Source organism: Rhopilema esculentum, chromosome 15 (genome assembly GCF_057945365.1).
Source record: "Rhopilema esculentum isolate cy_ngs chromosome 15, ASM5794536v1, whole genome shotgun sequence".
NCBI classification, from domain to species: Eukaryota; Metazoa; Cnidaria; class Scyphozoa; order Rhizostomeae; family Rhizostomatidae; genus Rhopilema; species Rhopilema esculentum.
Window position 1 is genome coordinate 10,704,217 of NC_142829.1, and position 25,375 is coordinate 10,729,591.

Consider the following 25,375-nt stretch of genomic DNA (forward strand, 5'->3'; position numbering starts at 1 on the left):
AAAAATATGTTGTGCGTTTTATTTTTTCACAGCAAGATGTTTTGTCTTTAGACGCTTAGTACAGCAACCTAAGTCTTAGAATTACTGGAGAAGGCGCAAATTTCTATGATTCTCATTCTGTAACAACATCTACTGCGAACTCTCTCTTTGACTCTCTCTTTGACGCTCTCTTTGGCTCTCTCTTTGACTCTCTCTTTGACTCTCTCTTTGACTCTCTCTTTGGCTCTCTCTTTGGCTCTCTCTTTGGCTCTCTCTTTGACTCTTTCTTTGACTCTCTCTTTGACGCTCTCTTTGGCTCTCTCTTTGACTCTCTCTTTGACTCTCTCTTTGACGCTCTCTTTGACTCTCTCTTTGACTCTCTCTTTGACGCTCTCTTTGACTCTCTCTTTGACTCTCTCTTTGACTCTCTCTTTGACGCTCTCTTTGACGCTCTCTTTGGCTCTCTCTTTGGCTCTCTCTTTGGCTCTCTCTTTGACTCTCTCTTTGACTCTCTCTTTGACTCTCTCTTTGACTCTCTCTTTGACTCTCTCTTTGACTCTCTCTTTGACTCTCTCTTTGGCTCTCTCTTTGACTCTCTCTTTGACTCTCTCTTTGACTCTCTCTTTGACTCTCTCTTTGACTCTCTCTTTGACTCTCTCTCTCTTTGGCGTCCTCAAATCTTCAGTACATATTGGTCGACCAGTGTACCACTACACACTGTATTAACTGTTTATTTTTTGTCTTGCTAGCTTTGGAAGATGACCCTGAAAAAAAAGTTAGAAAAGGATAGAGACCAAAAATTTGCTTTGAAAAAGACAGAGACCGAAACTGAATTTGAAAGAGATAGGCACTGAAAATTCGCTTTGAAATAGATAGATTGAAAATTCAAGAATATCTTTCAGTTCTGTACATTATATTTTCGGTAAGCTTTTATTTCTTTTGCATGTATGATTGCATTAATGTGGATTCATTTTTTCTTTGGTATGTTGTGAGTAATCTGAAGATTTGCTGAATATAATGCACCTTTCATGAATATTGGGAAGGGAAGGATGTGTGCCTGCCGCTCAACCGGGGCCACCTCCTCTCACAATAAAAATAGAAAGAATATTAAGTACAACTTTTTTTGAAGAAATTATGAATCAAACATCGAGGAAATATTTACACAAACAAAGAACCTCATTTCTCACGAGGATTTGAATTAATTAAGAATTAGTTATGAATTAGGTTTGCTAAAGAGTACGTGGCCCCTGAAAGGCGCACATTGCCATGTCTGCCCTCTAGCAAAAGATTGTTCTAGCTTTGTGAATAAATGAAAGCTGTAAAATTTATTGGCAATATCAGATATTACGCCAACAATTTATGTTTATGCTCTTTCTTCATTTTGCCCCCCCCCCCCCCCTCCTCTGTTCCAGCCTCTGTCTGGCGGCCCTGGTAATTTCGACTAAAATATATTTTTGTGCCTTGAGCTATTCTTTGATTTGATGATATACGGTTATTAAATAAACCTGTAAATAAAGTAAACTTGAAAATCCTGAAAAAGTAACAAACGAGCTATTAATTTGACAGCTTGCAGAATATATTCATGCCCCCGCACGTAACATTTAAATTTGCGGTATCCAATCTGAAACTCGAAATATTAATCATGGGGCTCCGCAAGGTAGTGTTTTAGGCCCACTTTTATTTTTACTTTGCATAAATGATATCCACCTAAGTTCAGCCTTATTTGATTCTCACTTGTTTGCTGATGATACGAGCTTAGTCTTTAGGAATAAGATTTCAAAATATCTCGAAACTGTAATTAATAGGGAGCTGTTGAATGTTTCAAATTGGCTCCTTACAAATAAATTATAACTTAATGTCTCAAATCCTAACTTTTTATAATGCACCCTAAACAAAAAAATGCTAATTTTAATATCAAATTATCTATCAATAAGGAAAAATTACAGCAAAAAATTACACTAAATATCTTGGTGCTATAATTGATTCAAACCTGTCTTGGAAAAACAGACCAATCAAATTCCGTATACAGATTAGAAGTGTGTAAATTAATGTTCGAAATTCTTAATACAATCAATATGAACTATTTGATACATACTTTACTAAAACATCTTCTCTTCATCATTATCAAACCAAAAATTCTGCTAACAAAAACTTTTCACTCCCTTCGGTCTCAACTGAATTTAAAAGGAAGTCGATAATCTTTCAGGGCTCAAAAATGTAGAACGACCTACCCCTTGAAATAAAAAATGCAAAGATTAAAACGTTATTCACCATCTACATTCAAAGTTTTTTAATTTTAAGCGTATTATTCTTTTGTTTGTTCCTTTCCGTGATATCCTTTTGTACCGAATTAATTTTAACAATATTTGCTTAACAAGGTTGAATCATAATCAGTTTTAAATGTAGTACATGATTTATCAAATTCATGTTTTAAGACTACACAAATTCGCGTCAAACAGGGCCATGTGGCAGGATAGGTCTAATGAGTTTTTCCACATTTCCTACAGTTTTCATTTTGTATTTTGTAATAGGTACTGTTATGAAATTGATATGTAAATATCCATTTCTTGTGATTTAATGATCTTAAATTTAGAAATAGCTTTATATTTTTCGATGCTAAATCACATGTAACGAATTGCCATGGAATGAAATATTTGAATTTTTAGAAAACCCCTTCAAACCCTTCGAATGCTTTTCATTTATATACATACGAGTACGAGGCTGATTTGCATTGGAATTCCTTTGGAATGTGAACGCTGGTGCGCATGCTTGTTTTGTGGTGTTTCCTTCCACTTCGGGATTTTATTAATCAAAATGGAAGTAGCTGAGGAATTATCGCTCTTCAAAGCTATCGAAACTCTCGTAAAATATCCAGAGGCTTTAATGTATACCTATATGATGTAACAATTATTATGCTGATTTCATTGGCTTAGGATTAACGGAATAAACGGAGCTGGTTCCTCCAGCGGCCTAAAGTTATTGCTCTCTCGGATGTTGGACAATCTAAATAAAAAATAAATGGCGACTTCTGGAAGAGGCGATGGAATGTCCGGCCGACCAGCAAGGCAACCTCCGGCCCCTGGTAATTATCCAGGGAACCAAGGTATAATACGTGGTATGAAGCAACTGCAAGTGAGTGGACCAAGCGCAATTATATCGGGTGACCAGCCGAACCCAAATGACCAAGCAACAACCCCATGGACTGTGACGAATGTGGGGCAAGACAAGCGTGCCACAAAACATGCCAAGGCATTAATGGAGATCAGAAATGACCTGCAGAGTTACGAGCAGACTGGAGATGTTGACAGAGAGCTGCTGAATCGATGTATTGCCCTTGGATTCGATGAGGTATGACGATGTGTTGTTTGTTTGTGTGAGAATATAGAAGTTTCGCCAACCTTGTTCAAAATGTGGAGTACTAACTTGTTTTTCAATGGAAATGCTGTTTAGAGGCTTCCTTAAAAAGAAGTTACTCCAAAGATAAACCTGGATATTGGTTAATGACATAGAAGTTTACAAATGTTGTTAAACATATGTTTTGTTTGGGAGGTAATAAACAATCCTCTGTAGCAGATACACATCTCATTACATAGTTCTACCCAGTTTGAACATTTAGAATCAGGGGCAGGCAGGTGAACCAGGCATCGATTTCCCATGGCTGCTGCTTCTGAGAAAATATTTGGTGGTGGGGTTTGTTTAATAAATTTTTGAAAGAGAAGTGTCCCTATGTACAGGTAAAAGGTTAGGAGTGTGATATGATTTTATCACTGCATCACCCCAATAATCAATCAACAAGATAAAAAAGAAACTCATACCTTTGCTTATAAAGTAGAGTATTAATTTTCATAATCCAGAATAAAATACAAAACAAAATGAAGGGCAAAAAGCTCCCTCAGAAAAACATGCCATAGACATCAGAAGGTCAGTCATACGGCTACATTCCTTCATCATGGAGAGCGAGTTGTGTTGTTGGTGCATCAGCACAAATCACTCAACCTACCATACGTGTCTTGAGGCTTTACCAAGCAAAGTAAGACCCACGCTATGCTAAAACCTTAAATACCTGTGGATTAACCAAGGTATTTTCTTGTATTGTGCAGAATGACCATAAACCACACATCTTACCCTAGTATTACAAAACAAATCATCAGAAGGGCAAAGGCTCCTTCCATTGCCCATAAACTAGTAGAGTGGATACAAGAAAAACGTGAGAAATTGTGGCACAAAAGACCATAACAAATGGCAAACAATTACCATCTCAAGTGAATTAGTTGGTCAAAAGACTAGAAAGGTCAAAAGCCCCTCATGAGATTAGCTCTGATTAAATTTCACATAATCATCATATAAAAGACCTACTTGAAGTTTAGTAATGGTGACTTTTTATTTTATTGGTTGTTGTGTACTGTATACAAATAGATACCAAACACTATCATATCCTGGGCCCAGGGCTGTGTTGCTATGGGAGTTTGATCCCTAGGCCTCTCCGGAAATAAAAAGCATGCGGGCTAAAAAAGATCCCTGCTAGTTTGGCTGCGTGGGCTATTTAGCCCTTGCAGAATTTATTGTTTTTCTATTTATATTTGAGTATATACAAGCCAAAAAATATATTACTATCTACTTGTAAACATGATTTATCTTTAGAAGACAGTTGTTTTGTGTGCATTACTACTCCTTAAAATGACAAAAGAGATATCTGATAAAAGTCGGCGAATAACATATACATAAACCTCAAAGCATAAAGGGAAGCAGAAATGCGGATCGAAAGTAACAAGAGAGTTCAGGAAGGGTGAATGATTGGTTCTATGTTGTTGACAAATCCCAACTGCTTACCTGTCATCTTGTTGAAGAGTCAGAGAGCAAAAGCGAATTATTTCTGAGATTTTTTTAATATTTTTCCGATTGCCCAGTTGTCGTTTCTGATAGCGTGCTTCTTTTAAAAAATGAGTGTAATCTTAACACAAATTTCGTACTTGACAGTGTTGTGTAACAATTCTCATTTTTGATATTTTACGCTATCTGTTGTTCCTTTCCTACACAACCATTTTCTATTCCTTTGCTAGTTGTAATAGGTAATACTATAGTTTGTTAACATTTGATGTCAAAAGAAACGGAAATTTCCTTTTTATCACAATATTTATAAAAACCGTTTATCTCTTTGACATGATGTTATTTATGAAAACCTTGATATATAGCAGTAAGTACTTAAAACATTAGAGAGTGAGACATTGTGATAAAGAATTCAGTGAAAGTGTTGTTATAAACAACTGCGTGGGCGGAAAAAAGCCCTCTCAAAACTTTTTCATGTGGGAAAGGCCTGTTGATCCCCATTATCAATGTCAAAAAGGGAACCCATAGCTAGTTTTGCTGCTGTTTTTTGCAATACTTTCCACTCTTCCCAAGGATGATCTCAAGGCAGTTTCATTAACAGGTGTGAAATAGACCCCCTTGTCTTCCTAGAAGCTTGTTTTATGTTTTATGGATTTTATGAGACTTTGTTTTAAAGCATGTGCCAGATAATCTTTAAAGAACTTGGGAAGCCTAAGAAGACATTGTGAAAGGACCCTCTGCAAGGTGTCCACAATATCTTAATGCAATCACTGTAATTTACGTTTTTAACTACCTCTGCTATTTTGGGTGATCAGCAATTGCTACAGCTGCTCACATGGCTGCTAGGCATTTAATCCTCATTTAAATATTCAATAAACATTGATTTTAAAAGTTTGAAAGAAGTGTAAAAATGTTTCTTTTCGATTGCAAGACTTTATGGAATTATCTATGTTTCTAGTAAATTGAATGTCTGGTCACACAATTTCATTTTTTTATATATCATTAGATTAACATTTGAAGCAGAAACAGTGATAGAGAAGGTTTCATGATCGGTTGTTTGCCTCATGTGAGGTGCCAGTGGATCTTTGTACCATACCACCGCCAGATTTCCTTTTCATTTTTGCCTACCTCTAGATCTTGATTTTAACCATACTTGCTATTAGTAAAAATACCGTATGTTACACATTTTTCATGTTTCTGTCGCATATATAGTTTTCCTATTTTTTGCTGTTATGGGAGTAGATATTGACTCTGATGCTCTGACAGCTTCCCTGTTTCTCTTTTTTTATTTGTGATGTTGTGGGGAAGTTCTGAGGCTTTCTTTTGCTCCTATTTCAAAGCATCACTTTTTAATGCAACACAAATTTATTGCTATTTTACTGCTGTAGTCACCAGCAGAGACATATCACCAAAATCTGTTCTTATCATTTAATGTGAGATTTTCTCTGCTAGCAGAGACTTGCAACAACAGCGATAGTGCATGCTGCTTGCTCCAGTTAGTTTCTGAAAAAATTGAAGATCTTACCTGGTTCCATCCCCAAATTAAAATATTCTAATAGATAACTGCGAAATTGGCAAAAATAAGAAAGAATAAATCAATGGTTTTGAATTCAGTGCTTGTCAAGCTGTTCCATGCCCTGTGCTGAAAATGCAGAAACAATAGGCAGCCAGAAAACAGCTTGATTATGTACAGCTTTCACACTAATGTGATACCATTTACCAAGTTCCAGGTGCTGTTCTGATCAAGTTCAATTCGTGTTCTAAGCTAGGATTTTGTCGTTCTTTTTCACACACATATTTCCAGAATTTTTATTTCCATGCTCTGGACTGTCTTCCAATTTTTAGATGTGTCAGTAATCCAAAGTGCCCTTGCTCGATTCAGGCACCCATATGTTTGATTTAGAGGGAAAAGAATGGATGAAACTACCAAAATTGTGAAGATACATTTTTCATTGAAATGTTAATTGTTTTCTAGGACATAAGTTCCAAATTTATGTAGGAAAACCGACTGCGTCTTCAAATTTTTATTGAACAACATAAAAGTATCACTTTCAATGTAATGAAGTTTATCAAACAATTGAACTTTTTGCATGCTGTTGTCTTTTTTAAGATTGTTGTGTTTTTGGTTCTATACAACAACATAAAGCATTGGAAAATTTATGTTCAACTTTCGAGGGTAATTTGTCTTTAAGTTTGTGTATTTCTGAATTTATTTATTTATTTTGTGATTTAATTATTAATTTAATAATGATCTATCCCAGTGAATAGCGAGCCCTGTTTAAAACTAGTGAAATCGTCATAGTGGAATAACTGGAATAAAAACCACACTTTGTGAAGGCGTAAGTCACAATTTGAATGGTGGCTGAAACAGTTTATTCCATGTTGCCTAAAAGTATTGTCAGCTTACATATATGTTGCTTTATTTACAGGAAATTTCTCGCGAGACTCTTCGAGCAAACCGTGATAAGGAGTTTGGTGTAGTCCTCGCTACCTTGATGTCTCTCACACAAATTTCTGGTGGGAAGTCCATTAAAAATCTCGCTCCTGGCAGCTTGCAGTATTCAAGAGGAGGCAGCCCAGGATCAGGGTCAACTTCACGCCTAGTTCGCAATGAGCAGGCCTCGCAAAATCAAAAGTTATTTGGGCACCCATCCACACAGGTATGGAACCCTAGCAGTTCAAACCCAACCAGCACAAGTAGTGTGTTTATTAAAAGTACTGCTGTTCCACCAGGTCGATTAGACAACAGGAGTGGTTTTGTGCGCGGGCAGGGTATTGATTCTTCACTGAAAGTCAGCTCTGTTATGAGCAATGAGCCTTTGAGAGTTGAAAGGGGGCAGTTTAATGTCAGCGAAAGAAAAATATCAGAGACATCATTGAATAACTACCCTGAAGTAAGACTTAGACAAAACAGGCCCAGCAATAGAGATTCACAGAAACGATGGTCGGCAGATGTTCTTCAAAAGACTAAGGCTTTTGATTTACCAAATAAAAGAAATTCTTTAGCGTTTGAAGTCGGAGATCGAAGATCGCCTTTTGACATTCCAAATAAACCCCCTCCTCCATACCCCGGCTTCACTCAAACCCACACACAACAAGAGCCAAGGTTTGATCAGTGGGTGGGTTTAGGTAAGTTGCCTTCAGGAAATGGAAATATAAAAAAGATTGCAAGCATGGAAACGATTGCGAAAATCGGGACAGAATCACCAAGAATTAACAGTCCGGTTACGATTGTCAGTGACAACAGAAAACAGTTCCTGAACGGAAGTGAAATGCAGACAGTACCACAACCTGATGTGTCTGCATATTCAAATATAACATTAAGTAAGCAGTATCAGTTAAGAGATCCACCACCGTACCATTCTCATTTGCCTTTGAAGAGGACATACAGTCCCAACGAAAGAACAAATGCGTCTGTTGCACCTCGGCATTATCCCGCTTCTACTTTAAGTCAGCAGGTACAATCTTTTCCCCATTCAAATGGACCGCAAATTGTTACTGTAGACAGCGCATTCATACCGATCAGGCAAGACAACTTCCCTGAAAATACATCAAACAGCGGGCCAGATGAGATTTCATTGTCACGTGGATCACCTCCACCCTATCCTGGATTGGAATCACGTTTAACGGCAAAAGAAAAACGATTTTCTTATGCGTCTGATGTAGATTCAGGCACATCCAGCAAACGTGCTTCTGCAATATTCGCAGATGGATCCACTCAGTCCGACTCTTCTGGAAGCACGTCTCCTACTCCTGAGGCGATAGAAAGCCGTTGCTCTCCCCTGCCGATGACCAACTCACCATTCCACACGCTTGTCATTCATTCATCTGAAACAGAGGCTAAAGTGGATGAAGATACTGCCAAATATGAGAAGGAGCCAGTAAGTTCCCGTCTAAAGGGTTGCTCGTCACAAGCATTCAAGTTTTACATGGAGCAGCATGTAGAAAATGTTCTTAAATCACAGCAGCTTAGAGAAAAACGTAGAAAACAGCTGGAGATTGAAATGAGACGAGTAGGTCTGTCTGAAGAATCTCAAACAGAGATGAGAAAAATGTTAGTGCAAAAGGAATCGAATCATATTCGAATGAAGCGATCTAAAATGACTCGTTCCATGTTTTCCAAAGTAAAGACTCTGGGCATGGGTGCTTTTGGAGAAGTTGCTCTTGTTAGAAAGATCGATTCGAATGCACTGTACGCTATGAAAGTGCTCAGGAAAACAGATGTGCTTCGCAGGAATCAAGTAGCACATGTCAAAGCAGAGAGAGACATCTTGGCAGAGGCAGACAATGAATGGGTCGTTAAGTTGTATTATTCGTTCCAGGATAGTAATAATTTATATTTCGTTATGGAATACGTGCCAGGAGGGGACCTTATGGCACTTCTTATTAAGAAAGGGATATTCAGCGAGGAATTGAGTAAATTTTATACAGCAGAACTTGTTTTAGCAGTAGAGTCAGTACACAAAATGGGATTTATTCATCGCGACATTAAACCTGACAATGTGCTTATAGACCGAAATGGACACATAAAGTTGACTGATTTTGGCCTTTGTACTGGTTTTCGATGGACCCATGACTCAAAGTATTATCAGCAAGACCCTAATCACGCAAGGCAACCGAGTATGGAGCCAGAAGGGGGATGGGAGAAGATGCTTGACGATGGTCAATGTGACTGCGGAGACATCATCCGGAAGTTTGATTTATGTAAGCCATTGGATAGGAGGGCAGTGAGACAGCATATGCGTTGTCTTGCGCATTCATTAGTCGGAACACCGAACTATATAGCACCAGAGGTATTGCTTCGTATACCATACACACAGCTATGTGACTGGTGGTCAGTTGGTGTTATTCTTTATGAAATGCTGGTTGGACAGCCGCCGTTTCTTGCAAAATCTCCAGCTGATACTCAGATGAGGGTAGGTTTTTTGTTTTGATAGTCAAAAGCTGAAAATTATTTCTAATTATCCTTTAGTAGAATACTTACTTTTTAAAATATCCAAGTTCTCGTTTTCTATGTAGCACATTTCTTAGAACCTCAGTAAAATTTCCTGTTTTGTCGCTTTTTCTGGACTTCTCCTGCCTTTCTTGCAATGCCTCATGTAAACAGACAAATATTTTCTGTGTTTTCAAGGGCCGTGTCCAAAAACATCCCTCATTTCATCTCTCTTTTTTGATGCATCAAGGTGCAATTACGTACCTATTTTTTCTGAAACTGAGTGAAGCCGCCAATTCGAAAACTTTTATTCGATTGCTTGTGACAATAACTGTTTAGTATAGCTGAGTTAATATCTTTCTCTATTCAGTATACCTGTAGATGTTTGCAAATTAGAATGAAGCCGTGCTCGGTATCTGTATCAAGCTAAAAATAGATTTCGGGCTGGTGATAGGCAATATATACTAACATTGAAAGCATCTTTTTGTTGGCAGGTTGTTCACTGGCAAAGTACATTGAGAATTCCGCGTCAAGCAAAAACAAGCTCCCATGCTGAAGATCTAATCTTGCGGTTATGCACCGGGGCTGAAAATCGCATTGGTAGACAAGGAACGGATGAGATCAAGAAGCACCCCTTCTTCAGCGGTGTTGACTGGGCTAATTCGTTGAAAAACAAACCCCCGCCTTACATTCCAAAAATCAAACATGCCACTGATACTTCCAATTTTGACTCAGTTCCCGAAAAGGACACTATGAATGAGGGGGATGACCCTTATGACGAAGAGAAGCGGAAAATATTAGAAAAGGCTCCGCAGCATGCTTTTTACGAATTTACCTTCAGAAGGTTCTTTGATGAGGGCGGTCATCCCCAAGCGTTGTGCATTGAAGAGGACACATTTGTAAACCCACAGCAAGAACAGAATAGCTGTAATGTCCCAAACAATAAAAGAAGTGTGACAACGAGTGACAAATCCGTTCCTGTACCAAGTAAAGTTGCAGCACCTCCATTTAATCAACCGAAACTGGAAGATAAGGCCCCAGTGTATGTGTAGCAGGTCACTGCAAGTCTTGCTGAAGTCGTGTACTTAATTGTAAGTCATCAGAAATGAATTTTTGGGAAACTTTGGCTTTATCAACTCTTCAGAACACGCAAATTGTACAAAAATGGTACTTTCTTTGCAATAAAAGGGGAAGAATGAAGCGTAAAGTAAAAATGATTTGGTTCAAGAGGGCATCGTTGCAACCCTTCTGTAATCATTCTAGTATTAAAAGTAGTTTATTTGCACTTTATTTCGCCTACTCGTATAAATGTACCCTTTGCTGCTTTATGAGAAATTCATTGCAAATACTAACCTACAAGATGATTAATCTTATATGTTTCATTTTACAGAGGACTTGCTGCCTCAACAGTCTTTGCTTTTCCGTCTACTCAATGATTATTAATGAAGTTTCATTTCGCCAACTTCAAGCGGAGGGTTTGTCTCGTTTGATTTTACAAGACAGAACAACCCTGTTCTATGCTTGTAGATCTATTACACCTAGTTATGAACTCTTTTGATATTTTTAGATCAAGGAAATACGAACAATAATAATCAGTATCATATTAGCTACACAGTAGCCCTAGCAAAATAGTGTAGCATTTCCCATGATGTTTTTGGGCTTTAAAGCTACCCATGTTATTCAAAATGCCTTTGTCGAGTGTTTCTTGCCATTAACAAATTAACGTGTAGCAAACAATGCATGAATTGTACAGTCAGATTTAGCATGCAATTTTATACAATCCTAATACCTGTACATGTGTCATATAACGTTTTCGTCATAAATTTGAACTGTTAATTCTGATGTTTATCAGGTGAATTTTCAATGTATTTTCAAATAATTTTGATTTGAAATAATCTATTTTGTATACATATTTAATAACCAGTAGAACATACCCCATATTGTGGGAAAATGTTTGTTTATCAAGCTCAGTGAATCTGCAATGACGTATACAACCAAACTAGACAACCATTGCTTTGTGACCGACCGCCGGTCCTGTAGCCGACCGTAAATGCTTATCTCAATTCGTAGCATCATCATGGAGAGGGTGAGCATCGAGGAATTTCATTAACGCTTTTGGTAAACAATAGATGTCATTGGTATCGCAATAAATGCACACGTCAGCCGCCTGAAAGCTGGAATATGAAAATGTACCTCGAAATTTTCCGTCTTATTTTCATTAACCTTGAGATGTCGCATCGGATAGAACCTCTTTTTAATGCGATTGCATGCCAATCCCATCATACTACTTGCATTCAGGGGCCCTTCATTCTACTTTTACGTCTATACTCGCGCCGTACAGGCCCCCTTGACCACAGAAGCAGCATCCATGGGGAAGGAAGCCTGTCAGCCCCTGAACAACAGCAATACGGTATGCTTAATCTGCTTTGCGTTTTCAATTTATGAGTTTATGCGTGGAAGCTTCAAACTTGTATCATCAAGAAATACGCAGCAGAGCTAGGCAAGCAGTTACGGATCAATTTCAATTTTACACATCAATGATGTCATAATTTGTTTTACCTTTGTACGAGTGTAGAAAGTGCTTGTTGGAACATTTTATAGGAAAGTCATCAGTTCAGAGTTCTAAAGAACTTTTGCGAAAGATTTAGTTATCATGGAAAGCATTTAGAATATGTACTCTTAGAAATGTAAAGAACAAAGTTTCTCTTGGTAGCTGCTTGTCAAAAATTATCTAGCCTTAGAAACAAAGGGATTTCTCCGGGAAAATATCATCGTTTAATACGATAAAATTGAATTGACAGAGGGCGTTGTGAAGTAGAGACGAATAAAGGCAAACAGTAAGTTTTTTGTCACAACGCGACTTACAGTACTATAATGAGCAAACATTCTTGATAGTTTGTGCGCCCTAATCACCCAACAAGCAATACGTGAATCATTCAAGCGCTCAATACAGCTGCATTAAGAGAGGAGACAGCAAACCGTTAGAAGTGATTTTCATTTAGGCGAGATATTCTTAACCAGTTAAGAGAGCAATGATTACAATGTACTTCTGCCAATGAATAGTAAACGTTGAACGTCGAACTTCAACGATCGAATTTGACAACTAAACTTTAGTTACAACTCTTGCAACCCTATTGTACAATCGTCTTGGTTATAACATAAAAAATCGTTTAATATCGAGGCAGAAATCTTTTATTTCTTCAAAATATTGAACCAAAATTAATCGCTACACTATGTTAGAATTTCGTAATGGGGATTCAAATTCATCGCATTGATTTAATCGAGCTAAATGTCTCAACATTCCTAGTATTGATAAGGTTTAATACATTCAGGACACTTTTTGTCATTCTTTTTCACAACAAATGCAGAATAAAAGTGATAACTCCCAAAATTAAATATGGAAGGCCCTAGTGGTGCACGATCTAAACAGCTAATGTTTATACGTCATACATGCCTTTAAGGACCATTTAACTACATGTCCTACTTCCCAAATATGAAACGAGTAAGGCAGAGGAGCGGGAAACGCTTTCTATAATATTTAAATATAATACAATATTTAAAAGTTCTTAGTAAGAGACTTTTAAATAGAGATGAACTTTTGATAACCTGAAAATTATAAACAACGCAAATAAGCAAACTAGGCAAAATTCTTTGCCACATTCGGGATCATATGTGAATGTATACCTCCAGCATTGTTCCGTTACTCTATCGTGTTAAGTTCCTAAATTTATAGGTTATGAGTTATCCAAATTACGACAGTTGAACAATGGCCACTTTCAAACACACAATAGAATGGTTACTAAGACAATCGAAATTCTCTTTAAATCAGATCAACTCTCTTAAATGGACTTTCTTCTTTCTTAATTTTTAAAACATTAAAACTGCTATAGTTAAGTAGTATATTATTAACAACACCTTCTGCGAGATAATACTTTTTGGCAATCTTTTCTGGTGTCCATTCTTGAGGGTCATGTCTCCTTAAAGAAAACATTTCAAAAATTTGTTCACAAGTTACTTTGCCAGGCACTAATCTTTGACCTTCGTTCCTCGATGATAGGCTCGTCAAACTATCGTATGGCACCTATGGTAGAAAAGACTCGTGACAGATCTACGTTACATCAAAAGTGTTGCAGATACAAGAACTTGTGTTTCAAATCTTCAAACAATTCTCTCAGACGCAGGTTACAGCTTTCCGGCATTTATTTACTCTGTTTTTTATGCATTGGCAGCTTGGCTGCGATGACTAAAGTAATTTCATCACAAACAACAAAATAACTCCAAGGAATAAAAATTTTCACCTTATATTCATATTGACACAGCCAAAGAGAATACATATTAGGCAACTTAAAAAGAAAGTCATAAGAAAGATGTATGAAACCCAATAAGCAAATTGAGGTTACGGTAAACGTTTTCTGGATAAAAACATACCAAAGTTGAAACTAATAGACATTTTGAAAATGGAAAAAATCCCATGTAAACGAAGGTTTCAATAATTTCTTTATCAAAACTTTAAGTTGAGGTCTGAAAATCGCTTGACCTGTTAAGCCGATTATTGTTGCTTTGCGGTTGTGGTCGCATGTCTCATTTACAATGGCACACCCATGCATCCCATGTACGGCTGTGTTTATTTAAACAGGCTTATTGATCTTAAAGCTTTAAATGACTTGACCCGGATTACACTGTGGTTTACGAGTGTACCTTGCAAGCAGTGGCGGCTTTAAGGGGGCTCCAGGGGGGACATGGCCCCAGGCCCCGCGCTTATGTTAAAAGGGGCCCCACACCTAAGAGAAAAGATGGAAATTGTAAAGAACAAGGGCCCCGCAGATGCTTTTAGACCCGTGCCCCGCAGTCCCTAAAACCGCCACTGCTTGCGAGTGCAATCAGTAAAATCCCATTTTCTTCCGACTTACAAGTCCTCTACATACAGGTACGAAAAATCTATTTTGTACCCAAGGAACCAATCGAATGGCTCAACAATTTGCACACGGCCAGGACAGATGTCAGGTCTGCAAGGTGTCTCAAAATTATTGTATTGGCTCCAGTCCATCTTTTATAGCCAAATACAGCCATGAGAGTGAAGAAAAGTTGTTTGCCAATTTTTGACAGGGTATAGTTTCAAGGGGAGGAGGAATTTAAAAAATCTGAGAAACCCTTTGGTGGCTTAGGATCTCCGCTTTCTGCTGATATAAGTCAGATTTTGATACCTCACACGCAAGGATATAAAATAGCTTTTGAAGGTGGTACACTCATTTAAGCGATAAATCTGTCTGGAAAGTATCATTTTACAATATTTGCCAATTACTTTGATATAGTTGGAATCACCACATTCTTGTGCATCGAATGATGTATAGCTTAATCTGATTCCGTTAAAAGTTTGGTTTTTAGGGAGAGAAAACCAAATATCGTGTCAAAAACGTTTACTGTAACCTTAAGAGTGGGATGACCATAAATAAAAATAGGCAACAAATCAAAATGAAAGATCCATTGCTACCAGACATTTGATACAAATATAACTTGCATACAGCTTTATTTCACTGGCAAATATCGTATCTGTTAATTGTCTTTAAAAGGGTCCTAACTCAAAATAACTTTTCTTACAACTGTCAACTTCTGGTTTGGGAGGATGAATCTACAAAACATACATTTGATCATTTCTAGATACTCATCTTTTGTAAAAGAAGCAATTTTTCTTATATTCATATAAACAATTCATATATTTCCTTTATCAATGAAAATTAAGGCAGGTATAATCCAGCATTTCTTACCTTTTCATCAACAGAGTCAACTCTTAGGTCACTAAGCAGTTTCAGGTACTCTGTATCCTTCACTTTATCAATGTCTTGTAAAACAGGATTTTCTGCAACACAATCTTACTGAATTCAATCTTACATTCTCCACAATAAAAAATGCTCACAAATTAAAGTCTGAATTGAAATAAAAACAATTGTTTCTTTCAATTTTTAACAAAAATGAGAACCAAGATATCAGTGGCAAAAATGTGGATAAAAAGTGCAATGAAACCAGCACACAGCTTATGATTTCATTTGAAATCATATTTGAAATCATTTGATAAAACCCTAGAAATGGGTCTTTCAGTAATCCAAAAACTATTAGAAGAGCCAGCATCTTCTGTTGGTCCAGCTTTGCTACAGAAATCTTTAAATCTGGTAAGGTCTCAGTTAGCTCAAGTGTTGAGAACAAGCTAGATCAATGGGCAAATAATACAAAACCAAGCTGTTGTGTTGGAACAAATACCATTATTAAGGGGCTACAGACTTAATCTTGTGTTGGAACAAAGACTTCAAGGGGCTACAGACAGAATATTCTGTATTGGCTGATTGAGAGGTACTTTTGATTATGTCTTTTTAAGGTTCTAAGGCTCATGGCTTGTAAGTATTTGCATGAAATACTCTCATGTTTCATACTCTCTATATCAAAGTTGCATTAAAGACCTTTAAAAATACATGCAATAGAAAAGTGATGCATTAACAAAACACCACCACCACAAGCTCTACACTAACAAAAATTTGTGCAAGTACAGGCAAATAGCTTGAACAAGGAACTCAATTCTGTTTCTTTAGAAAGATCAATGGTCAAAAACATTGATCCCCTTTTGAGAGACTCATTTCAAGTACTGAAATCAAATTAGGATATTGAAATATGCCTTTAATGTTGATGATGTTCTTTGTGTTGATGTGAAACAATCATCCAATACTGATAGAATTAGGATCAGCTGGAGTGCCCCCATACTGCAATTCTGATTGCAAATGGAAACATATTATGCAATAATTTATTCCTCAAAACCCACTTGTTAAGAACATTTTTTTAAAATAAAGGTTAGCATAGCATTATCTGTTATTGTCAGTAATTTGCAACCTGTACTCTTTCTTTATCATTTAGTCATGTACTAGGCGGTTTGAAAAGAATGTTTCTTTAAGTTTATTTTGCTGATGTTATATTGCAGTTTAAATAAATGGCCTCTTGTATTGTATTTATGGCTAGCTAGATGTAAGGAACTCTGCAGACTGGTGTCATACTTTCCAGTAATCATCTTGTAGGATTCTATCATGTCTCTACCATATCAGCCAGGGTGCATTTCATCTCAACTGTTTGCCGAAGGTCAAACAGGGTGCTTGTTTAGGTACACTGACAAAGAAACATCAGACAAAGAAAACTGATTAAGAGAGAAAATTGTGGTGTAAAAGTCTTTACTTTATTCTTTTCATGTCCACTATGTACGTTGCTTTTTGTCTTCAATCAAGTTTTACATACCCCCAAAAATTTTATTGCTTTGCATGCCAAACATCCCAGACTGAGAAGTTTGGTCTGTGCGGGGAATTGGTTCCCCACTCAATAAATTTTACCTTTCATTTCGCCCGCACATTATCAAGAATTTGCCATAGATTCTGTGCAAAATATTTGTTTATCTGGTCATGTTCTCCGCGAATATTCAACTATTTAAACTTCTGACTTTTGATAACAAGAAAAAACAAAAAGCAAACTAGGTCTCTTTGAAAGCCTTTGCTTCATATTCCGCTCCCCGCACGATTTCGCGGGAAACGTTTGTTATTCGCAAATTTCAAAATTATAGTTCTGGCCTTCCCTGCGCAGAAAAAATACTTTACATTCAGCAAACGCCGAAAAAACCCGAGTGTTAGCCGAAGATCTTCGGGCCTAAGTACATGCAGTGCACCCTGGCATATGAGACACGAGAGCTGTTTCATTCCTCTAACATTTTAGTGGTAGAAGTTTAGTGGATCTTCTTTGTACCTCCTCTAACATTTGTTTTCCGCTTAAGATTAATGTATTGTCTAAATTCGATTGTTGCTGTTTTAATGATAAGCTAAAAATGTATACCGTTTATAAGGTTTTGAAATGCTTGTTCAGTGGAAGGATGTCGAGGTGCATGTCGTGGCTTTTCTTTTGATATTTCTCGGTGCATCCTTGTTTCATTCATGACACTGTTCGATACAATTTTGGAAAACTTCGATCTGACGGCCCCCATCTCAACTTCTGATTTGGAATTCTGAGGGATTCTGATCAAAACTCCGGAGCTTGCTGTCTCGTCCTATTAATATAAACTCGTTTTGATTTCCAATTTCAGTCGAACTTGTGCCAAATTGAGGCTGTGTTGCCTAGGAGCTGAGAGGCCATAATGAAAAATAAACCAGAAGTTGAGACGAACCAAATACTTTCAAGTTTTATTTCTGAAGCAACCAACACTTTTTAACTTACCTTGAAGTATGGCGGCATCGCTATTTCCTTTAGCAACCCCAGGTATGAAATTGGTTTCTTCTGCTAATAATTTAATCTTGTACTTTTTCACATTGGGGTAAGTAAGAAACATGTTGACCAAAGTGCCCTTGCGCTAAAACTACTAATCCGTTAACCAACATCGTTTGTAGTTATATGTAGTTAGGTAAAGTAGGGGTGTTGTAGTGAGATTATTGTGTATCTCCGTCATGGGCCAAGCCTTTTTGGAGACAGACATTGTAAATTTTGTAGATTGTAGGTATAGCCGGATAACCAGACCCCGATTTAATCCAATTGGGGTACCGAAATGCAATAAATGTTGCCTGTGGGAGTTCCTATGTCTCCTACGTCTTCTGCTAGTTCAGCTGATAATTCTTCATTTATATTATTTTCATTACACTCATTTTTTTATAAGAAACAGGTTATAAGAAACGGGAGGCTAAATTTCTCGAAAGTTAAGAAGTAAGAAGCCTTGGTCTCCTACTTTTTTAGCCTTACCCCCCCCCCCTCCCCACTTTCAAATGCATGGCGTTGGGCCCTGGAATACAATATGAAGAAGCAAAAAACAAAATTTATAATTTACTTTTTAGAATATATCATCCTTTTTTTAGTCGAATAAAAATTGTCTTATGAAAGAACTTTATCTTTCATCGATAAAATGGAGTTAAAGTAGCTGTGTTTTTTGTAACTGAGATATGTTCAGTCTTTTTTAACCTTTTTGGTTGCAGTTTAGCTCTTATCCATATCTCCCAAACTTTCTCTACAATTTTAAGAGCGTTAAACAACACAATTGCAGCTAAACTCAGTCAGAGCAAAAGTTCACTGGTTGTTGTGTAATTAGTTGTATAGTATAATTTGTGGAATTGAATATGAAGCGTTTTCAATGTAGGTAGGGTGAAAACACACAATATGTAAAAGAAACCTTTAAACCATGGCTGATGGTGATTATGAAATAACAATGATTGTGCAACACACTAAAATACTCAACGAGAATGGTCATACTTTATACACAGGACTGCCTCCCTGGTTCCTCCTATTAACTTTCTTAACACTCAAAGTCTTAAAATTTCTTTCTCAGAAAAATAATCAGAAAATTATTAAGAACTAAGATGTGGCTGGCATAGTTAGAAAATATTTCAAGTTATTGTTTTTATTCAGCAGTTTTAAATAACTATAGAGCTAAATGCTCATATGTCAGTGCAACGAGGTCAGAATAAAAAAACTAGCTAAGAAGGCCTAAAGGGCTGGTTTTACAAATGATATAACTAAAATGATATGCATGTAATGATATCAATGCTCAATCTGATCTGTGAAACAATGTCAAGGGCATAAGAATTTTGTGAAGAATTTTTGATATGTTATTGTGAAATTTAGCTACTAGCTAGATGATGATTTACTAGATGATTTAGTTATAAAAATTTTGCCGTTTTGAATAATCAGGTTCTTTCTTAGAGAGAGTTTGGAGTTTTGGAGAACTGCTCTTTTCATTTGTTTGCTTAAGAATTGATTTATATGCAATAAGTAGTGAAATGGAAAACTTCTTTTGCAGTTCCAACTACAAAGGTATCATTTGGCACAACTTTGTCAAGGGAACTCTTGCCTCTGAAACCACCACATACTAGAGCAGGAAATGAACTTGGTCTCAGAGGCCAACCAAATTTAGGTCCAGGAGTATATAACAACAATGAGGTAATTCACAGCTTTGCTTCCTATGTCAGTGTATATAACTTTCTAAGCCTATTGCTACACATCAAACCAGCTGTGTAAAAAATCAAGCTAACCTGCAATGAAACTGCAGAAAAGTTAGGGTTGTGAATTCTAAAAGAGAATGCTCTCTTCATTTCTTTCAAGATTGCTTATTGATCAAAAGAGTACTCTGTCTTGAATAAATGATTTTTCTCTTTCCAGGTCAGCTCATTTGTTTATAAGATAGATCAAAAGCCAGTCTCTAAGAAAGGATACTCTCTTGGATCAAGAACTGCTCCAAGGTTTAATAAGGAAACAAATGTATGTTGCATGATTCCTTATCCTAAAATTTAATGTCATTTACTTAATATGTTAGCTTGCATGAAACTTATCATTTTTCTAGTCAGTCTTGTATGTTTGATGATTTTGGGCAAGAGGGACTTCAGATGATTTTATTATTTTGGGTATCACAGCTTAACACATGATTCAAGGAAAACAACCCTAAAATGGCTTCCAGTCTCTATTGTGAGACAGGTACAATCAACTCTGGTTAAAGTTACCCCCACTTTGCTGATTGGATGGATGCATAAAAATTACTCTATTGTGTTAACCAATAAATGGGAAATTTAAATGACCAGTTTAATACGTGGTGACATAGCACCTTGAAATATTTAAAACTTTAGAGATCAGCTCTGCTAACATTCACACTCTGCTAACAGTTTTCAAACAATATTTTGTGTAATTATAACCGGAGTCTACTTTCCTTAAGGTGAAAGAACAATGTGCATAATTTCTTGAGAATGGATACATAAGCTTTATATCCACATATTTTTATATCTTCAGGCAGGTATTCCTGGCCCTCCTTCATATCAGCCCATTATCAGCAAAAGTAGAAAATTCATTCAAGCATACAGACCATTTCAATGTGGTTCTGCCAAACTCCCTTCGTTGAAGCAGGATGCAACACCAGGGTAAGCCTTAAATGTATTTTGTTTTTAGATTTCAGTTGCAAGTAATATTGCCTGGTTTTGCCAGCATCGTTGGCCTGCTTATTAGGAACTTGATTATCATAAAGCTGCTTCTGTCCAGTTGAATGAAATGTAAGTCAGAATCATATTTGACCATGGATATTGGGAAAGTGAGAAGGTGTAAAGACATAGAGATGTAAATAGACTGGCTGCCTTTTTAAAATATTCTTAGGACTTTTCGTAAGAAATATCCCACTAGTGTGGTCCGGCATACTGAAAAAACCGAGACCCTAGGACCCCGATGTTCTTCGTGGTTAATGGTCCTAGGGTCATAGGGTCTGGTTTCTCCAGTATGCCGTGTGGTCCAGCATTTGTGCGATTTCTCTTGCACGAGGAACCTCTCATTGTAGTAAGAACAAATGTTAAAAATACAAATTACCATGCTAGAAGTGTCTGTGATGTTTATAAAAGCCTTATAATCCTGACATAAGGTACTTTGGTAAGGTAACACCAAATGAAAATGAACTGTTATGATGATCTTAATGCACTCACATGCTTTGTTTATAATTTTATGAATTTTGCTTTTTCTAGCTTTATGATAAATTTAGATTTTTGCTTAATTTTTCAATAAATCATCTTTTTCACTTAGTGCTGGTGCCTATGAACATCAAGTTGCAAAAAATCGCAAGGTCCAATTTCATGGTGCATTTGGTGGTCCACAAACCTTAAAGACTTCAATAACTCTTATTTGTCACAATGGAGATCCAGATATAGTGAGTTCATAGATATTTTCCATTGTCATGTTTCAGTGGTGACAAGGTGACAGTAAAAGTGTGCATATATTCATACATTTTGTGGTGATGTGCTGTTTTTTATACAGGATGGTCTTGAAATGAAAATGTATATAGCGTCATACCTCATCAGTTGAAAATAACACCTGATGTATTGATGAATGTTATCATAATATGCTGTTTGGTTGATAAAAATCTAACCCCTGTTTGTTGCAATAGTTTCTCTCATGTATGAATTCAGCTCAATGTAATTTTTCATATAATTGGCTTTAAAAGGTCTTAATAGCAAAGTTCATGGTTTCATTTACTCTAAAACTAGTGGTTACTTTATCATGTTTGAAAAATGGACATGAAAAATCTCCTCATGTGGTTATTTTGTCAGATTGGTTTTTGCAGCTTTTAGCCAAGTCTTAGGCTGGCTTATACTGTCCATGAGCCTTGCTTTCTCAAACCAAATAAAATACAATAATTTACGAGTAAAATATATTTGGTCTGTCTAGAACCTATTTGACTGATATCCAATAGTTCTTAATGTAAGCGTTTGTAATTATTTTATTTTGTAGTGTGCTTCCTGTCTTAAAATGCCAAATGGTGACTACTATAGGAGCAAGTCAAAAGCCCTTTGCAGAGATTGTTACTTCGCAAAGATGGCTACTAGTCAGGCAAAATCCACAAAAAGGTAACATTGCTTGCTTTCTTATTTTAAAAAAAAATCTGAAATGGCGCTTGGACGTCTGGACAACATAACGTTGAAATAGTGAGGTTTAAGTTTTTTTTAAGCTGAGGTAAGCAGAGAGTAGCATATAGGGTAAAAGGTGTTTTTCACATTTACAGCCTGTTGAAAACTGGCCTGTATAACATTACCATACTAAGTTGCAACTCACGCTTTATGCAGTCAATCTTTAGTTAGATAAGCAAACTCGGATAAGCAACCCCGGAAAGGAAATTTGGATAAGCAAACTTGGATAAGCAGCCCCGAATAAGCAAACTTGGATAAGCAACCTGGGATAAGCAAACTTGGATAAGCAACCCGGGATAAGCAAACTTGGATAAGCAAACTTGGATAAGCAACCCGGGATAAGCAAACTTGGATAAGCAACCCCGGATAAGCAAACTTGGATAAGCAACCCGGGATAAGCAAACTCGGATAAGCAACCCTGGATAAGCAAACTCGGATAAGCAAACTTGGATAAGCAACCCGGGATAAGCAAACTTGGATAAGCAACCCCGGATAAGCAACCCTGGATAAGCAAACTCGGATAAGCAGCCCCGGATAAGCAAATTTGGATAAGCAAACTTGGATAAGCAAATTTGGATAAGCAAACTTGGATAAGCAACCCGGGATAAGCAAACTCGGATAAGCAAATTTGGATAAGCAAACTCGGATAAGCAAATTTGGATAAGCAAACTTGGATAAGCAAATTTGGATAAGCAAACTTGGATAAGCAACCCGGGATAAGCAAACTCGGATAAGCAAATTTGGATAAGCAAACTCGGATAAGCAAATTTGGATAAGCAAACTTGGATAAGCAAATTTGGATAAGCAAACTTGGATAAGCAAATTTGGATAAGCAAACTTGGATAAGCAACCCCGGATAAGCAAATTCGTACCATCTTATGCTCTTTATATAATCATTCCCCTCCCTCAAATCCAATACATTTGCTTTTTATCTCCATAAATCTCATTAGAAATATTATTTAGCCGTCTAAAACTAATTATGCTATTTGTTTTCAGACGAAAAGAAGAGTTCATAAAAGTTCGAGACTGTACAGATGTACATGGGCACGAAGGAACAAATGCCAAACTAAGAGTAAGGATACTTTCCATTTCATAAAACCATTTCATATTGGCGATTGGTATAGATAGGCGTATAGCGATTTCTCCTTTCTATTTCCGCATTAGTTAGTTATTCTTTGCTATTGATTCCACGGTTAGCCACTTGCTTTATTCACATTATATTTCTTGCTGAAAAACCCACTTGCATTGAAACACCACGGGTATTATTGCTATTGGTCTATAGCGACCCTGCATTTCAGTGGAATTACCTTGCAAGCAAAATTCGATATGTTTGTTTTTTGCTAGTCTCAACTTTTGGCTATCAGAAAGTATACATTGATTGCTGTTAACAGAATGACTCGTGTTTATGGGGTATCTTTTAGAATGTAATCTTTTATTCCCATTGCAGCTCATGAGTGAAAAGGACATAAAGAAGTTGCGAACTCGTGAGGCGTATATGAGTCTTTATTACTGATATTCTGTAAATAGAATCCCGCAGTGTATATTTTTCTGTGACGTTTTGTTTTCCTAATACTTGACTTTATCAACTGTGAATGTTGGGTAGTTAATACATTTAAGTAACTGAATTTTTTTAAAAAGTAGCATTAAAACAGAGACAATTTTTTTTACTCTGCGTTAATCTACGTGTTCCATGTGCCCCATACCTTCTAAAGCAGGAAATATTCAGTGGGCTTCTACTTGCATTTTCGGTGTGTCGATAGAGACCCTTGGTGTGATCCTGTTCTCTTTCCCAGTCTTTCAAAAATCACTTTTGTACAACCTGTCGTGAATCCAACTTACTGCAGTAACTCCCGAAAATGACAAAATTTGTAAGAAGATGCAATGTTTAGTTCTTTATTCTTTGCACTTTGCGCAGCTTCTGCTTTTAAAGTGCAGAATAATGCCAACAATATCAGTTCTCGCTATCCGGTTGTGTATAAACAAATTTATTCCTCTACTGAGTTCGAATGGTATTGCACCCTCTTGTTACCACTTGACTTTCTTCATTATATAAACATCTTAAGTAAATACAGATCAATAAGACATCAAAAGAAATTATTTTAGTTCATTATTAAGTTCTATCTGTGCAGGACAGCATGTGGATGTCTAAGATAACCTTAAGGAAATTACTAGTGCTGTGGAGAGGGGTGTCAGGGGGGTCACTGAACCGGGTGCCCTTGGCTATAGGGGCCCATAAATAATAACTCAATTTAAAAGATTCTAAGCAATAACTCAGCCTCTCCATTACCACAAACTGTCATTTTTAGAGACAACGATGACAAAAGTCTTTGAATGAAGTATGGTAGAAGCAGTTTGAGTCTGACTGCCTGAGTATTAAAAATATTTTTGTTGAGAATTTCTCATCTTTGTGGGCTTGGGCTAAAGAAGTTGAAAAGCTTTTGAATGTTACCAAAAATGTGATTGCAACAAAATATGTATACATCATACAAATTCATACCAAGGCATACACTAAGGCATGCAACAGTGTGTCGGGTTTGATAAAACTTAGTTAACGAACTAAACGTTTTCCATTTTCGAAGACTTGTTATAAATTCTTAATATAATTCTTAATAAATTCTTAATTATAATAACTTAATAGAAATATAAATTCTTAGAAATTTTCATTTTTATGCATTATGGTGTTAAGATATCAGTTATGCTCAAATTGTATCAAACAGCAAATAGAAGTAAGAGCCACAAGACAAGAGCCTAGATAGAAAAATTCATAGGAGGGGTGAAAAACCTGGATTTTCCAGCAAAGTTCTAACAAGTATTAATAATTTTTTCAGAAATTTTAACGTAACATGACGACATCGGAACAGAAATGAATAAATATTCTGATTTCTTCAGATATTCTTATGTTTATTTAGCTTTAAATTATTTTCAATCAAAACATAGCAATCAGATAAACATAGGCAATTTTGTTAAATTTCCGACAAGACCAGAGGAGTTTAGCTCTACAGGGATTTTTTTGCCCCCTCTGACCCCCTTCTATCTACACTATTGCCACCAGAGCAGTTTAGCCATCATAGCAATTTTAGCAACGAAAATAGCCACAAGGGCAATTTAAGCAACCATCATTTTCAAAAATCTCTAGGGGAGCATTCCTCATACCCCTGGAAACATCTGCCCTAGGCATGCTTTACTATTTATCTTTCGT

The 25,375-nt window shown here is 36.6% G+C and overlaps 3 protein-coding genes across 3 annotated transcripts; 2 read left to right on the top strand and 1 right to left on the bottom strand.

Moving 5' to 3' along the window:
• Window positions 1-2,720: 2,720 nt before the first annotated feature.
• LOC135685837 (uncharacterized) lies at window positions 2,721-11,840 on the top strand. The gene is made up of 3 exons (XM_065201923.2): window positions 2,721-3,327; window positions 7,236-9,722; window positions 10,234-11,840. The coding sequence occupies exons 1-3, from the start codon at window positions 2,998-3,000 to the stop codon at window positions 10,789-10,791; spliced, it is 3,375 nt and encodes a 1,124-aa protein (XP_065057995.2). The 5' UTR covers window positions 2,721-2,997; the 3' UTR covers window positions 10,792-11,840.
• Window positions 11,841-12,775: 935 nt separating this feature from the next.
• LOC135685844 (NADH dehydrogenase [ubiquinone] 1 alpha subcomplex assembly factor 4-like) lies at window positions 12,776-17,832 on the bottom strand. The gene is made up of 3 exons (XM_089112663.1): window positions 17,597-17,832; window positions 15,505-15,596; window positions 12,776-13,820 (listed from the first exon to the last, which is right to left on the bottom strand). Exons 1-3 carry the CDS (start codon window positions 17,742-17,744, stop codon window positions 13,560-13,562), a joined length of 501 nt encoding a protein of 166 aa, XP_088968789.1. The 5' UTR covers window positions 17,745-17,832; the 3' UTR covers window positions 12,776-13,559.
• A 12-nt stretch (window positions 17,833-17,844) lies between these two features.
• LOC135685839 (ciliary microtubule-associated protein 3) lies at window positions 17,845-23,841 on the top strand. Its single transcript, XM_065201925.2, has 8 exons — window positions 17,845-18,016; window positions 19,542-19,681; window positions 19,901-19,999; window positions 20,522-20,649; window positions 21,296-21,419; window positions 22,001-22,116; window positions 23,173-23,248; window positions 23,624-23,841. Exons 1-8 carry the CDS (start codon window positions 17,983-17,985, stop codon window positions 23,687-23,689), a joined length of 783 nt encoding a protein of 260 aa, XP_065057997.1. The 5' UTR covers window positions 17,845-17,982; the 3' UTR covers window positions 23,690-23,841.
• The last annotated feature ends 1,534 nt before the right edge of the window (window positions 23,842-25,375 follow it).

Excerpts from the sequence above, each read along its gene's own strand:
- LOC135685837 (XM_065201923.2), top strand. The coding sequence starts at position 2,998 with ATGGCGACTTCTGGAAGAGGCGATGGAATGTCCGGCCGACCAGCAAGG. Across the intron at positions 3,328-7,235 it reads TTGCCCTTGGATTCGATGAG|GAAATTTCTCGCGAGACTCT; the intron begins GTATGACGATGT and ends CTTTATTTACAG. Across the intron at positions 9,723-10,233 it reads CAGCTGATACTCAGATGAGG|GTTGTTCACTGGCAAAGTAC; the intron begins GTAGGTTTTTTG and ends TTTTGTTGGCAG.
- LOC135685839 (XM_065201925.2), top strand. The coding sequence starts at position 17,983 with ATGGCGGCATCGCTATTTCCTTTAGCAACCCCAG. Across the intron at positions 19,682-19,900 it reads GAGTATATAACAACAATGAG|GTCAGCTCATTTGTTTATAA; the intron begins GTAATTCACAGC and ends TTCTCTTTCCAG. Across the intron at positions 21,420-22,000 it reads ACAATGGAGATCCAGATATA|TGTGCTTCCTGTCTTAAAAT; the intron begins GTGAGTTCATAG and ends TTTATTTTGTAG.
- LOC135685844 (XM_089112663.1), bottom strand. The coding sequence starts at position 17,744 with ATGGGGGCCGTCAGATCGAAGTTTTCCAAAATTGTATCGAACAGTGTC. Across the intron at positions 15,597-17,596 it reads ATTTCAAAACCTTATAAACG|AAAATCCTGTTTTACAAGAC; the intron begins GTATACATTTTT and ends ATTGTGTTGCAG. Across the intron at positions 13,821-15,504 it reads TTGACTCTGTTGATGAAAAG|GTGCCATACGATAGTTTGAC; the intron begins GTAAGAAATGCT and ends TTTCTACCATAG.